The 16,218-nt window shown below is 35.4% G+C and overlaps 1 protein-coding gene across 1 annotated transcript; it reads right to left on the reverse strand.

Annotated features, from left to right (window-relative positions):
• Positions 1 to 891: 891 nt before the first annotated feature.
• Positions 892 to 5,904, reverse strand: LRFN5 (leucine rich repeat and fibronectin type III domain containing 5; the record flags this gene model as incomplete). The annotated part of the gene is made up of 2 exons (XM_082648714.1): positions 892 to 1,834; positions 4,520 to 5,904. The coding sequence occupies 2 exons, from the start codon at positions 5,902 to 5,904 to the stop codon at positions 892 to 894; spliced, it is 2,328 nt and encodes a 775-aa protein (XP_082504840.1).
• Positions 5,905 to 16,218: the final 10,314 nt, after the last annotated feature.

Genomic DNA, 16,218 nt, shown 5'->3' on the forward strand with positions numbered 1-16,218 from the left:
GAGCAATGACTTTATATTGCTTATAAATGTAATAAGAACTCTATTAGAAGATTTTTATTTAACTTGGTGATAAAAATAAATATTCCTTTGATAAAGGCAGTTTTGTATTTTTGTTTCCCTATTTAACTTGCATTAAGAAAAATATAAAGCTCATTTGGTCACCAAATGTGTACTGAATGAATGAAAACACCTTCATAAGCCCAGGCAGATGCATATGACTTAAAACTGGCCTGTGACTTAAAACTGAATTGGCATTTTTTGCCAAATGAAAAATCAATTGCATTTTCTTCTGCTTCCCACTGAAAAAGCTGTGTCATAGATGAGAAATATCTTAGACCCATTAAGGCACCTGAACCAAGAATGTTGATTAGAAGGGTACTTATTTTAACACTGTCTGGGTATACTTGACTATTTTATTTTAAACAACATGACAACACAGAGCTGTTCTCTAAAATATTTGCCTAAAAACAAACACCACTGTCATTGAAAGAAAATATACAATCTACTCATTGAAAAATACCAATCATCCATAGGTGGTACTTTGTAAGACTGGAGGAAATATCATTATTTATGCAAGACTTTTTTTTTCATATGACAACTTTTATTTTGTGGTCTGCTATTGCAGAACCTGGTAGCTGGTCCTAGAATGGGGAAGGCACTGCTGTCATGCTTTGTCCCTAAACAATTTTATATGTATGACCTTCATATATACATGGATATATATGAAGTTACTTCATATATATCCATGTATATATGAAGTAACTATACCCTAGAGGGTTTATATGCCATGGCTCTGTTAGCCATGAATCAGAGAGATAAGACTGGGATTTCAAATTCCAATTTCCTATGTGAGTTCTCAAAATAATTTTTTCATTAAAAAGAAATAATAGGTTACACAGTGCTTTCCAATATCCACTCAGAATTTGAAAGAGTTGCTTTTCCACTATGCCCATCAGAACTGTTGGACTGAATTAACATCGCATTCATAGACATGCTTCTTTTAGAAAACAGTCCGCATGTGTTCGGTGAGTTAATATAATAATAGCATTCCTTTAATTCTCCATTCAGGGAGTACCTGTGCCTTGCTCTGGATCTCTCAGCAGGCAAAGTGAGAAACTTACTTGGCTTTGAATGTGCTCTTTTAGATGTGGGTCCCTCTGTGCCAGAATCAGGAGGTTGACTAGCTAACTGCAAGGCAGTTGAGTTGTTCCTGTTAGTGTTTTGGGTCTCAACATTTGTGACAGCTTCACTCTGTGGTTCGGTACTTGGCTTCGTGCCAGTCTTTCTTTTCTGCTTTTGGGACACAGAAGTACTTGAAGTCCAGGTAGGAGGCAAAGCAGAGGTAGTGGTAGAGGAGTCCTGACTTGAACAAGTTTCTGAACATTGTATCACATTGTCATTGGCAACTTTAAAACACTGGGCATTCTCTTCGTGTCCCACAGCTTGTTTGGACATGGACTGGGGCAGCGTCACACTGCAGCCTTGTATTTGAGCCCCATTAGTTTGAGAGCAGACGTTGCTGACCTTGGTGACCTTGTGTTGCCCATTATTGTTACAAACCTTATACCGGATCATTAGAATGATGATGAAAACCAGCACAGAGGCTACGATGATTCCACCAATAATAATAATCATGGTGCCTCCCAAAAACTGGGACTGCATGAAATGGCACCGCACATAATCGTCTTCCGTAGTAAACTGGATGCAACCCACGACTCTTGTGGCAGTGAGGGAAGTAATGCCATCATCATATATTGCCAAGACACATAAGTCATACATAGTTCCAGCAGCCAGGTTATTGACAAGAAAAGTTTTGCTCGTAGGAGGTATCATTCTGAGGGACAATGGAATTTGTGTTAATATTAAAAACAAAACAAAACAGATACACACACAGTCATTATGACTTTAGTTCTGTTTCATTTTAGTACTCATTAAGATAAGCACGTTTATAACATATGAAATATGAGAAAATGATCTAATCTTATATTTACCCAGTTAAAATGGCTAAAAGTAATTGTTGGATTCTGCATCATATTAATGGTGCCTGCACTATGTCTTGACAAGCTTACTAATTACATTGCTTGGCAAAGCAGAATTCCTAATAAAAGCCACTGCTAAAAAAATCATTTATGACAAATTACTTTTGAAAGGCGTGACTGTGACATTATCTGACTACTAAACAAATCCATTTAGCACTTACAACACCTCTGTGACTAAAAACCAATTTGAAGGAAGGGAAAACACTGTCAATCACATTAGAAACCAGAATGGAAATGAAATTCAGAGTATTTCTTTTTCAAATCAGTTATAAGCTACTATGGAATGGTACCCATTAAATCTATCTTTAATAACTAAGATAATTACTAAGATTAAAGTACTTTATTTACAGATCTCAACCCTCTCTTATGTCTTCAACACTTGGTTCCCAGTATGCTTTTATCTATAAATGAGGTTGATGCGTAATATTATCCTAGAATCATGAACAGGGCAAAGCTGTTGACCAGAGCATAAATCCCTTATCCTCCCCATTGTGGGCCGATGAAATTACTTTCACAACATAGTTTGTAAAGTTTGATAAGAGTTTAAGACACCTCTGAATCCACTGTATCACTAAAGTCTTCTGTGGCTCCTATTCACTACCTTGTTCTATTCAGTAGCAACCATATATGACTAAGATTTAATTTGGAAAATAGGCTTGAAACTCTCTTTTTTCTCTGAAAGAGTTTTAGAAATTTCAAGACTTGGCAATGCTAATCTATTATATAACCTAAATAATGTGTTCTAAATGTACCAAGAAACTTTTAGGCTCGAGTATGTATTGTGGTTGAGATCACTACCATTTAGTGAGTGCATAAGAAATGCCAGGCATTACTAAGCACTTTATATGCATTATGATTTCATTTTTACAATGACTTATGAGGTAGGCATTATCACCATTTTACACATGACAAACATTAAGGTCAGGAATTCAAGCAATTTCCTCAGGGTCATAAGAGAATTTACTTGTCATGGAAGGATTAAAATCTTGGAATTTGGAAAATAGAAACTGACCTATTTTACAGAGCTAACGTTTAAAGTATATAGAATGTCTAGTACCTACAGGAAAGTAAGGGGTAGGGGTAGATGCTCATCTTTGACAACGGGTTAAATAATCCATAGCCTAAGTGAAAAGCTGAGTATGACAACAGCAAACTACTATATGCTAATATACACGCATCGCAGTCTACATCCCCATACATTTAGTGATGAGAGGAATATTAGAAACCATTTACTCTAATCTCTTCCTTTTAAAGATGAGAAAATTAAAACTCAGCCAAGTAGAACCTTGCCCAGCATCGGTCACATGGTTAGCTAGGTCAGTTTTGTTTTTTCCTACCAGCCCAAGCTTATTTTTAAAAAAAATTTCTCTCATTTCCATACATGAGCAAAAATCAAATTATCTTCAAGAATTCATCTGGATATATAAAATCTGATTTTACCTTATTTCAGAAAAGCTGAAAGGCAAAATATATATATTTGTATATATATATATACATATATATATATATATATATATATATACACACACGTATACACATGTATATTTCAAAGCCATGATTTTACATCATTTCCTAGGAGTAACAATAGTCTATCATGAGTAAAATTATATGGAGAGGTAAAAATGTATATTTCCAACTGAAAATTGGACAAGATGTGACTATAAATCAATGAGGCTGAACTTTAGAAAAACATACCAGAAATTCTTTAGTCAGATGCAAATTCTCCACAAATATCCTTACCCAGAGATTACATATTTAACTCCACTGATACTTTCACTGCTCAAAATACTTATAAACTTTCTCTTTGGAACTGTCTTAAGAACCAGTGTATATGAGACAACACACACACACACATAACTCAATCACTCAAAAAATCAGTCTCATTATTTTATAGTTACATCCTATTTTTGACCAAAAATGGCAATACCCATCTTGATCACCCACCTTATTCACAAGACTTGGCTCCAAATGGCTTTTGCTTGTTTCCAAAATTCAAATTCACCCTCAAAAGACGAAGATTTGCCACCACTGAGGATATTCAAAATAGTATGACGAAGGTTCTAAAGATAATTCCAAAAATGCTTTGAGCAATGGCAGCATTATTGGGATAATAGTATAGCCTCCCAATGTGACTTCCTTGAAGGAAAGAACACTCATGTGGATGTGTAAGTTCTGGTATGTTTTTGAATTTTTAAGATAAATCAATCTTGTTCTCTGATAGTCACATCTCTTAGATGAGGGGGAAAAAGTAAGTAAGCATAATATTAAATATAAATTTGAACTCTCTGAAAATAACAGCATTCAAAATATTTCTCCACATGTATTCACCTTTCACAAGCCTTACATTATATACTTTAAAAAGTGGAGTACTTTAATTACAACACAGAGTAGCACTGCTGATTGAAAAAAGTCAGTAGTAGATTATCAAGTCCTACACTAAGAGGCACAGCAAGTACAAAAATTTGCTTAATTTTTCTTACCTGTAAACAAGGGTGTCATCATAAGTACCATTGTACTGGATTTGAAACATACGTATTCCCGGGATATTTCTTTGAAAATTAAATTTAAGCAGTGCCGTAGATGATGTTGCTTCTGCCACCACAATTTTATCTTGACTGATTTTAGTATCACCATTACTAGTGCTTGCATTAGAACCTGACTTAGTAGAAGTTGAGATATCTGAAGAACCAGGATCAGGCTCATGGATATGGTTCGTACTGTTTAGTAAGTGAGGGAGCTTAATTATATGAAGATCCACCATTTGTGTTGCTTCCCCAGCAGGATTGGAAGCAATGCAGGTAAAAGCTCCTGTATCCTTAATAGTTGTTATAAGAATGTCAAGTGTTCCATTATCATACACCAGAGATCTTGTTGCATTTGAAATAAGCTTCCCTTCAGGAGAAATCCAGTGAATTGCAGGTTCGGGGTCTCCCCTGGCTTTGCACCTCAGGGTTGCCCTCTGACCCTCCAGGACTCTCATCTCATGTGTATGACGAGTAATGAGAGGAGGCTCACACAAAAACTCTTCCTCAGGAATTGACCAAAAATAGCGGCCAGTTAAAAGTGCTGGGGAAGCACAGGTCTCCAGGTCATCTTCTCTGGACAGACGCCTCAACCACAGCAATTCACAGTTGCAATGCAAAGGGTTTCCACCAAAACTTAATGCAAAAGTAGATGGGCTTATGATTCCTGAGGTTGCTAGGACCTGAGCTCGCTGAAAGAGAGGGTCAGGTGGTAGCTTCTGTAATTTATTTGATGTTACATCTAGCCGAGTCATCTTGTGCAAGTGGGAGAAAGTCCCCTTAGGAATGTTATCAATCATATTGTGATCCAAACTGAGGGTGTGCAAGCTAACCATCTTCTCAACAGCATCCCATGGTATTGTTTCTAAATTATTATAGGACAGATCCAGCTCCTCGAGGGCAAAGACATCATCAAATGCTGTAGAAGAAATTAAAGTCAGCTGATTGTTGTTCAGTATCAAATGATGGAGATTGGAAAGCCCACTGAACATATCATTTGTAATTTTAGTCAATCTGTTGCTATTCAAATGCAATGCCCTCAGATTCCGTAAGTCAGCAAAAGCATGAGGTGTAATAAAACTTATTGTATTCCTGGATAGAGTCAGGTCCACCAAGCTGGTCATATTGGCAAAATCTTTCCTTTTAATATTTGTAACAAAATTGTCTGCCAAACGCAGTTCCACAGTTCTTCTGTCAATGTTTGGTGGCACAAACAAAAGCCCTTTCTTGGCACAAAGGGTTGCAAGATTAGGAGACAAAATCTGACAGACACAACGCTTTGGACAGATCTGAGCTTTCACTGCTATGCCAATGAAAAACAGATAAAAAAGAAATTTTTCCATTGTAGATCAGTTTTAAGAGCCTGTAAGAGAAGACACAAAATATAGTGTTAGCATCCAGTCATTTGAGTGAAGTTCATATTCCTACTAAAATAATCTTTTTTATGCAAATTAGAATATAGAACCAATTTATTCACTTGCTTATTTAACCAAATATAAAATATTAACTCTGTATTGTCTGTGTAGTAGACCCTAGGATAAAAAAAATATACCATTCATGACCTCATGAGATTTAAAATCAACTGGTGAAAACAAAGAAGTCAACAGATTATTATAATTCTGTCAATTAAGTGCTATTTTTGAAATATGTCCAGGGCACTCCCTGGGTTCACAAAAAAGAGACATTCAGCCCAGACTGGAGGGTGGGAGCTCAGGAAAATTTCCACTAAACCTCCAAAAGACATCTTGTAAATTCAAAAGCTTAGACATATTTAGAGATTTGCAAGTATTTCAATTTACTAGTCTGAGCATAAACAAAAAGAGACAATATTTGTATTTGTTAACCTTGTGGCAAGATACTTGAAAGTAATTAATTGTTAATTAAATTTTATTCATCTTTACGAACTATCTTGAAAATAGTACAACCTCCACATCCTAGCTGCAAATACAGGATCCTGTTCTCAAATACAAAAAAGGCTGAAAATTTACCACAAATGCTCTGAGCTCCTTAACTATTAGAATGTTTCATGTGATATAATGTGGATTTTTGAAGATAATTTATGGAAAGCAGTCATCAAAATACTTGACAGTGAGTCCAAGATGTCATATTCCATTTTCCTTTTCTGAAAAAAACTTAGTGCACTTGTATTTATTCAAATTTATTTTTTAAAAACTTGACAGTTTCATTTCTATCTTGATCTTAAGTATTTGCTCTTGAAAATAATCATCAAAAATAACAATACTGGGCTTCCCTGGTGGCGCAGTGGTTGAGAGTCCGCCTGCCGATACAGGGGACACAGGTTTGCGCCCTGGTCCGGGAGGATCCCACATGCCGCGGAGCGGCTGGGCCCGTTGAGCCACGGCCGCTGAGCTTGCGCGTCTGGAGCCTGTGCTCCACAACGGGAGAGGCCACAACGGTGAGAGGCCCGCGTACAGAAAAATAAATAAATAAATAACAATACTAACGCATACATGATTCAAATTCTCAAAAAGTACGTGTAATTTTAAACACCAAAAGGGAAAACAGCTGCAGAAAATCACTTAAATGTTTAATTGATGAAAATATGAAATACATAATTATTCTAGAAATGATGCACCTAGTTTTCTAAATAAAACCTATTCTTATAGGTTTGATTTATTTTATGCCTATTTTATGTCATATTAAATGTGGTTGTAATGAATATGAACTGTCATTCTCAGCAAATGAAATAGTCTTACTCTTCTGTTCATGACAGAATAACTAGTACTTAGCCTTTCAGTAATAAGCAAAATTTAAAAAAACAAACAAAAAAAAGAAACTGTACAAAAATATGTAAAATGTCTGTTTCAGACATTGGAGAAAAGGAAGCAGAGAACTGTGTTCCTTGAAAAAGTGAATTAAAAAAAATGAACCCTATCATTGATCCCTAGAGACACTTTCCAAACCACATCACAAGGAGGGAAAACAAGGCAAAGCATGAAGAGTCTTATTCAATTGAAGAGAACTGAGATCGGAGTGCAGAGTCTCAGGTGGCTTGACTTTATGGGGCAAAGTACCAGAAATGAGAGAGTTATCAAAAGAACACCAGTAATCTCTGTACATAGAGACAGAACAATAGATACTAACTATACTGAAACACTGATGGGGAAAAAAGTGAACAAAAACTCAGTGACTTGTGGAAAAATATTAAAAAGTCAAACATACATATAATTGGAGTATTAGAAGAAAGCTGTAATGTAGAAATATATCTGAAGAAATAAAGGCAACTTCTTTTTTTCAAATTTGTGATAAAAAACAACCCGAAAAATCCAAGCTGAAAACAAGAAAAACCCACAAAGACACAACACAATCAAATTGCAGATAACCAAAGAAAGAGGAAAAACAATTTTAAGAGCAGTCCCTAAAATAGGACACATTACAAAAAGATATGGTGAACAAAATAAAAATAAAAATAATGTCTGACTCCTCACTGATTTCTCTTTGGGAATAAAGCAAGATGGAAGACAATGAGAAATCTCTTTAAAGAGCTTCCAGAAAAAGAAAGGCCTGCCAAACTGGGTGGGGGTTTATATATTCATAAATTATGAAAGTAAAATAAAAACGTTTTGAGAGAAACAAACTGAAATTTTCATTACCAGAAGAACTTGAATCTTTATAGATGCATAAAAAGCAACAGAAATGGTATATCTGTGGGTAGGTATAAAATATTTCATTGTGTTTTAATATGTTTATAAATAGTACTCTGGTGTGGATATAAACAGTTACAAAAAACATTCACACCCTAACAATTAAATATGCTGGATAAGCTACAAATTATATATTTTTAAAAATAACAACATCATAATGCTGAAAATACAAATAAACTTAATGGAACTATATTCCACATAATGACAGTCCTTGATGAAAGAGAGGATATACAGAGGTGTCCCCCTTCTTCCCCCATCAACAGAAAAGTAAATAGAAGAACCCACCTGGCATAAATTGGGATGAGGAGAAACCAGCCTAACTTTTAATAAACTTTTTAAAAAATATCTTATTGTTTTAGGGCAGTATTAGGTTTACAACAAAATTGAGAGGAAGGTACAGAGATTTCCCATATACCAACTACTCCCACACATGCAGAGCCTCCTCTATCATCTACACCACTTACCAAAGTGGTACATTTGTTACAGCAGATGAATCTACTTTGGCGCATCATAATCACCTAACGTTCATAGCTTACATTAGGGTTCACTCTTGGTATTATACATTATATATGTCATTATATATGTCAATATATAATGACATATATTCACCATTTTGGAATCATACAGAGTATTTTCACTGCCCTAAAAATCCTCTGTGCTCTGCCTATTCATCTCTCCTCAGCCCTTCCCTGGCAATCACTGATCTTTTTACTGTCTCCATAGTTCTGTTTTTTCAAGAATGTCATAGAGCTGGAATCATACAGTATGTAGCTTTTTCAGATTGACTTCTTCCGTTTAATATGTTTTTAAGGTTCCTCCATGTCTTTTCAAGGCTTTGCAGCTCATTTCTTTTTAGCACAGAATAATGTTCCATTGTCTGGGTATACCACAGTTTATCTACTCACCTACTGAAGGACATCTTCGTTGTTCCCAAGTTTTGGCAATTATGAAAAAAGCTGCAATACACATCCATGTACAGGCTTTTGTGTGGACATGTATTTTTTACTCCTTTGGGTAAATACCAAGGAATGCAATTGCTGGATTGTATGGTAAAACATGTTTAGTTTTCTAAAAAACCATCAGAGTGGCTGCACCAGGAATGTGTGAGAGTTCCTGTTGTACCACTTCTTCTTCAGCACTTGGTGTCAGTGTTACAGATTTTGGTCATTCTAATAGATGTGTAGTAGCATTTCATTGTTTTAATTTGCATTTCCTTGGCGACATATGATGTGGGATATCTCTTCATATTTTATTTGCCATCTGCATATCTTTTTTTGGTGAGGTGTCTGTGAAGGTCTTTGACCCATTTTTAATCATTTTTTAAATTACTGAGTTTTAAGAGTTCTTTGTATATTTTGGATAACAATCCTTTATCAGATTTGTCTTTTGCAAATCTGTTGTATGTAAAAAAGCACCACCACACCTGAAGTCATCTAGGTTTTCTCTTATGTCATCTTCTAGGAATTTTACAGTATTGTATTATTGTGATTCAGTTCACCACAGTTTCAAATGCTTTGAGAGCATGGTTGGGAGTTTCCTATTCAGTAAGACATGGATTTTAGCACTAGAGTGGTTTTGGAGCTTTATAACTCTGTTTCCAGCTTTTTTCTGGTTGCCAAGGAGAACTCCTTGATCTTTAATTTCACCTCTGGATTTCTTTGCTTTGCACTCTAACTGAGCTATCCTACAAGCTTTTCTCATCTCTTCAGTGCCATGCCAGGCATTCTGTGTTTGAAAGTCAGAAATACCTCTATAGGAGGAAAGTGACTGAACTATCCTTTCTCTCTCTTCCCTCCCCTTCTCCCTCACCCTCTCCTCTCTCTCATAGCTAAAACCCCTGAGTGACTTTTCCTTTCTGTTCTTTTGCTTCTTATTCATTCTTCCAAACTTGAAAGTCTACATTGCCTGGAGGATTCATTTCAATTTTCCTTTCCTTCCTTAATTCTTCCTCATTTTTTTCCTTATCTGAAAATGCAAAGTACCTAGGAAATTGTCTCATAAAAATAGAGGACAGAATGGTGGTTACCAGGGGCTGAGGGGTGGAGGAAGTGGGGAGATGTTGTTTGAGGGTACAAACCTGCAACTAGTAGATAAATAAGTCCTGGAGATCTAATGCACAATGTAGTGATTACAGACAACCATACTGTACTATAAACAACAAAGTTGCTAAGAGACTAGATCTTAATTATTCCCACTGCAAAAAAGAAATGAGAAGTACGTGACACGATAGGAGTGTTAGCTAATGCTACAGTGGCAATCATATTGCTATATCTAAATGTATCAAGTCAACACATTTTTACACTTTAAACTTACAGTGTTATATGACAATTATATCTCAATTAAAAAATATTTTGGGGCTTCCCTGGTGGCGCAGTAGTTGGGAGTCCGCCTGCCGATGCAGGGCACATGGGTTCGTGCCCCGATCCGGGAGGATCCCACATGCCGCGGAGCGGCTGGGCCCGTGAGCCATGGCCGCTGAGCCTGCGCGTCTGGAGCCTGTGCTCCGCAACGGGAGAGGCCACAACACTGAGAGGCCCGCGTACCGCAAAAAAAAAAAAAAAAAAATTTGAAGTCCTAGCCTCAAATACTCGTGAATGTGAGCCTATTTGTTAGGTTTTTTGCAGATTATCAAGTTAAAGTGAGGTGATTCATGTAGACCCTAACCCAATATGATTGTGTCCTTATAAACAGAGAAAATTTGGACATAAAGACAGTCATGCACAGAAGGAAGACAATGTGAAGCACAGTAAGAACATCATCTACAATCCAAACAACTCTGAAGGCTGCTAGAATCTAAGAGAAAGGAATAGAACAGATTTTCCCTCACAGCCTTTAAAAGGAACCAAGCATGACAGACACCTTGATTTCAGACTTCTAGCTTCCACAATTGTGGGACAGTAAATTTCTGTTAGAGTTTGTGGTACTTTGTTATGGCAGCCCTAGCAAACTAATACAACATTCAAAACCATTTCCTGTAACAGAAGAATTTTGGATATAAAACAATACATACTGTAAACTTCCAAGTACACCTGACCCTTGAAACAACACAGGGGTTAAGGGCACTGACCCTTTGCATAGTCAAAAATTTGTGTATAACTTATACTTGGCCTTCTGTATCTGCAGTTCCTCTACATCTGTGGTTCTGCATCCTCGGATTCAACCAACTGTGAACTGTGTAGTACTGTAGTAAGTATTTATTGAAAAAAAAACTGTGTATAAGTGGACCCGCACAGTTCAAACACTTGTTGTTCAAGGGTCAACTGTATACATGTATTTAGAACAGGCAAAGCTAATGCATAGTGATAGAAATCAAATCTACTGATTGTGGTTGCCTGGTTGGAGGATGGTAGATTGACTGGGGAAGAGTACAAAAAGATTGGGGAGGCGGGTCATGGAAATATTCTATATCTTATTTGTAATAGTAGTATACATTCATCAGAATTCATTGGCTATACACTTGAAATTCGTGCATTTTATTTATGGCAAGTTTTCCACAACAGAGTTGGTTAAGCTTAAAAGAGGAAATATGGGTTTTCTATTATATTTCCAAACATTGGTTTCAAAGGAAGAAGAATTTATAAAATGACAAGTTATTGGTAGTTAATCAGAACTTAGTCATAAATATTTTAGAAATACATATTTTCTTAGCTCTATCATGTATCTTCAAAGATGTGTTTCCGTTCCAAGCCAAATTATGCACCCTATTTCATAATCTGATTTACTCCCTCAGGTAACATACACACTGCCTGATGTAATATCATCTCACTGCTGATAAGGTGATTTACTAAGTAGCAATAGGTTTAGAATAAAATGTGCACCACTTTCTTAACTCTGTGTTTATTTTTTAGGTGAGACCTGTAAGTAATAACAGAATCATATGAATTGTGATCCATGAGCATTCCCATGTTATCTTAGGACAAGGTGGAAATTTCAAAGATTGTAAAAAATAGGAGATAGGAATCACATAAAGAAGCAGAGTTTCACTTCCTACAAGTTCAAAAACTAATTCTTGACATATTTTTTAAATTAATATAATCCCACTTGAAGAAAATGAATGTGACTGGAAGAGTGGAGTATTTGTCAGTTTTGCTGGAATTCATAATTTAAACATTTATAAAGACCATTGGATGGACCTAGAGACTGTCATACAGATTGAAGTAAGTCAGAAAGAGAAAAACAAATATCGTATATTAATGCATATATGTGGAATCTAGAAAAATGGTACAGATGAACCAGTTTGCAAGGCAGAAATAGAGACACAGATGTAGAGAACTAACATATGGACACCAAGGGAGGAAAGGGGGGGATGGGATGATTGGGAGATTGGGGTTGACATATATACATTAATATGTATAAAACAGATAACTAATAAGAACCTGCTGTATAAAAAATTAAATTAAATTAAAAAAAACATAAGGACCATCAAACACAGTATCCTCATTTTTCTTTTGTGTATATATATATATACATATACACACACATATGTATACATATTCCTTTTTAGATTCTTTTCCATTATAGGTTATTACAAGATATTGAGTATAGACACTATCCTCATTCTTATCTAGTTAAGTGAAACTCTTTCAAAACATTATTCGTCTGTTGCTTTATCTAAATAGTTAAATGCAAACAACAAAGATCCCTTTTTAATAATAATATTTGAGGGGGGCTGTAACTCAGTAAATAGTCATACAGTTACAGCTCTTTAGATAATATTTACACACCTCTATATTATATGTTCTCTCAATCTAGTTCCTCTCAGACACAAAGTGACACATTTACAAAGTGTCTATCACACACAAACTGGAAAATCATTTTCCAGTACTGCATCCTTCTTTCAGCCCATGGCTATTACATAACATACGCTCAAGAGAATCAGTATTTATTTGGCAACAATAACAGGATATAAAAGCAAATTTAGATCTTACATCCAACTGAGAATATAATCTATTCTCTGCAGAAACCAGTATGGTACCAATTTATATGTTGAGTTAAAGGAAAGCTATCTGGCTCCTCAGGAGCTGCCTTGCCATCTTTCAGCAGAGCTCTACCAATTCAATTAGTGCCCCTCTGCCCAGGCTAATGCCTGGGAACAGATGCTGATGCCTGCTGACACTGATGAGTTGTTTTAGGATGTGTCAAAATGGTTACATTATGGCAAATGATATTTCACAATGTAGTTTAGATAATGAAACACATTTGGTACTCATTTCAAATATTTTAGGTTTTCCCCCTAATTTTTATTCTAGAAGGACTATAAATGATAATATTATAATTCCATTCTCTGCTAAAACATGTACTGAAGATGTTGCAATTGAACCTGTTAAATTCAGGCCTAAAAATATGACAAATATAACCTAGAACAATAATCCTTTGGTCTTTGATTATAATATTTGCTAGAAAAATTCCTAAGCACATTGAACATAATAAATTTTTAAGATTCACTCACATATCCATTCACTCATTTTTTTTTCATTTTTTAAATTAAGTTCAGCAAGATTTATTTAGCTTCTGTACCATCTACAAGGTGCTTTGCTAGAATCTAACAAGCTTAGAAGGCTGGGATCTGATTAGATAAACACATTCACAATTAGTATAATAAAAGGCAGACTGTAAAATATTTTTATTTACCATACATTTTGATATTTATATTTACACAATTCAAATGGGTCTGTGAGTTAAAAAAGCATCCTATAATTTTTGTTCTCAACATGTATATGTATACATATATGTATTTTTAACTCATCATGGCATATGTGTATATAAACACTTATTATTTACAGTAATGGACAAGAGGCCAGTTACTTAGACAAACCAAATTAAAAAAAAATAATAGTTACCATTCACAGAGCACAGGTAAACATGAAGGAAGTAATGGTCTTTTTATTTTATAGATGAGGAAACAAGATTGAGATGCTAATAAATGATAATTAAACCAGATTACTAAATGGAATGTTTGCCATGCTCTATTTATCTAGTAGATGTGCAAATATTTCATCACTTCTCTGCTTTTAAAATTAAGGTGAATGCTACATAGAGAAATGTTTTATTTCTTTTATAAAATTTTTTAATATTAATTTTGTTAGCTTACATTAGAAAGCTAAAATGGACTTGTTATGCAATGTACTTATCATACCAAATCTCATTTAATCCTTGCACAACTCCATATAAAGCAGTTATCTTTATTCCCATTTTATATGATGAAATAAAATTTAAGAAACTTAAGTAATCCCCTCAAGGTCATACAGAAAGTAAACAAAAAGGTAGCTTTAAGATGGACATACATTTACTTCTAAAACCCATACTCCTTCTAGGATAAAATGATGTTTATTTATATTACTTATATTGTGTTTTCCAGATTATGCAGCACTTGGACATAAAGGGTTATTAATTCCAACAGCGATTCCTAAAGTTCTTCAAGCGACTTACTCACTTTTTTTCCTGGTCTCTTTCATAATCAAATTACATTTAAAAGGTGCTGGCAGATTACTATGGTGGAGACTTAAGAACATATTGGATGACAACCCAAATGACACATTTAACCATTCATTTTTCTTTGGTGCGTTCAGATATGACTGAAGTTACCCAAATACTTAAGTCCATAATGCTAAGTATTCTTTTAAGAATATAAATTCTACATCAGAAAGGAGAGTGACTTCTGTGTATAATGAGGTCTCAGTATTCTCCCAGTGAAGTGGGTTGAGTTGTCCCTTTTCTTGCCCATTTAGGAGTCTGCCTGCAGAGACTCTATAATGTCACTGACTGTCCATGAATCCTGAGAGTAAATACTACCAGTAACTCTGAAGGAGAATGTATTCTCCCTTGCAGACAAGCCTGGGGAGAGAAAGCAGCCTAGAACAGGCCAGTGCTAAGAGGATGTGAAGGTTTACAAAAATGCCAGAACAGCAGTAGTTTAGAGTTGAGTAAGTTGGCATAGGTGACAAGTGGTTTCCTAAAATGAACTGATTGTAAGCATTCCTTATGGATGTTCAGATATAACTGGGAAGTATTTGGGAAGGGGAAGGGGGGATGTGTGTATAAAAATGCAAAATAATTTATATTTAAAACTTGCACTAATTAAGACAGTAGTGCCTATAAGGGACAGGTACAGGTATAATTTATCTGGGAAGTGGATAGTTATTTGTTTCACAGAAAATTTGATAATCTACTTTGTGTGTGAACGGTGAGTACCCCAAGGCATGGATTTTAAAGGGGCAATGAAACAAAGGATATATACCCAGGAGTGGTATTGCTGGGTCATATGGTAGCTCTATTTTCAGTTTTTTGAGAAACCTCCATACTATTATCCACAGTGGCTACACCAATTTACATTCCCACCAACAGTGTAAGAGGGTTCTCTTTTCTCCACAACCTCACCAACATTTGTTATTTGTGTTCTTTTTGGTGATAGTCATACTGACCAGTGTGAGGTGATATCTCACTGCCGTTTTGATTTGCATTTCTCTGATCATTAATGATGCTGAGTATCTTTCCATGTGCCTGTTGGCCATCTGTATGTCCTTCTTGGAAAAATGTCTATTCAGGTCTTCTGCCCATTTTTAATAGGGTTGGTTGTTTTTTTGATGTTGAGTTGTATGAGCTGTTTATATATTTTGGGTATTAAACTCTTATCAGTCATTTCACTTGCAAATTATTTTCTCCCATTCAGTAGGTTGCCTTTTTGTTTTGTAGATAGTTTCCTTTGCTGTGCAAAAGCTTTTAAGTTTAATTAGGAAAACACTAATTTGAAAAGATACATGCACCCCCAATGTTCATAGCAGCATTATTTACAATTGCCAAGATATGGAAGCAACCTAAGTGTCCATCAAAAGACGAATGGATAAAGAAGATGTGATATATATATATACACACACACACACACACACACACACACACACACACACACAATAGAATACTACTCAGACATACAAAAGAATGAAATTTTGCAATTTGCAACAACAAAGATGGACTTGGGGTGGGTATTATGCTAAG

Source organism: Grampus griseus (assembly GCF_964374135.1).
Source record: "Grampus griseus genome assembly, chromosome: 2".
NCBI lineage: Eukaryota > Metazoa > Chordata > Mammalia > Artiodactyla > Delphinidae > Grampus > Grampus griseus.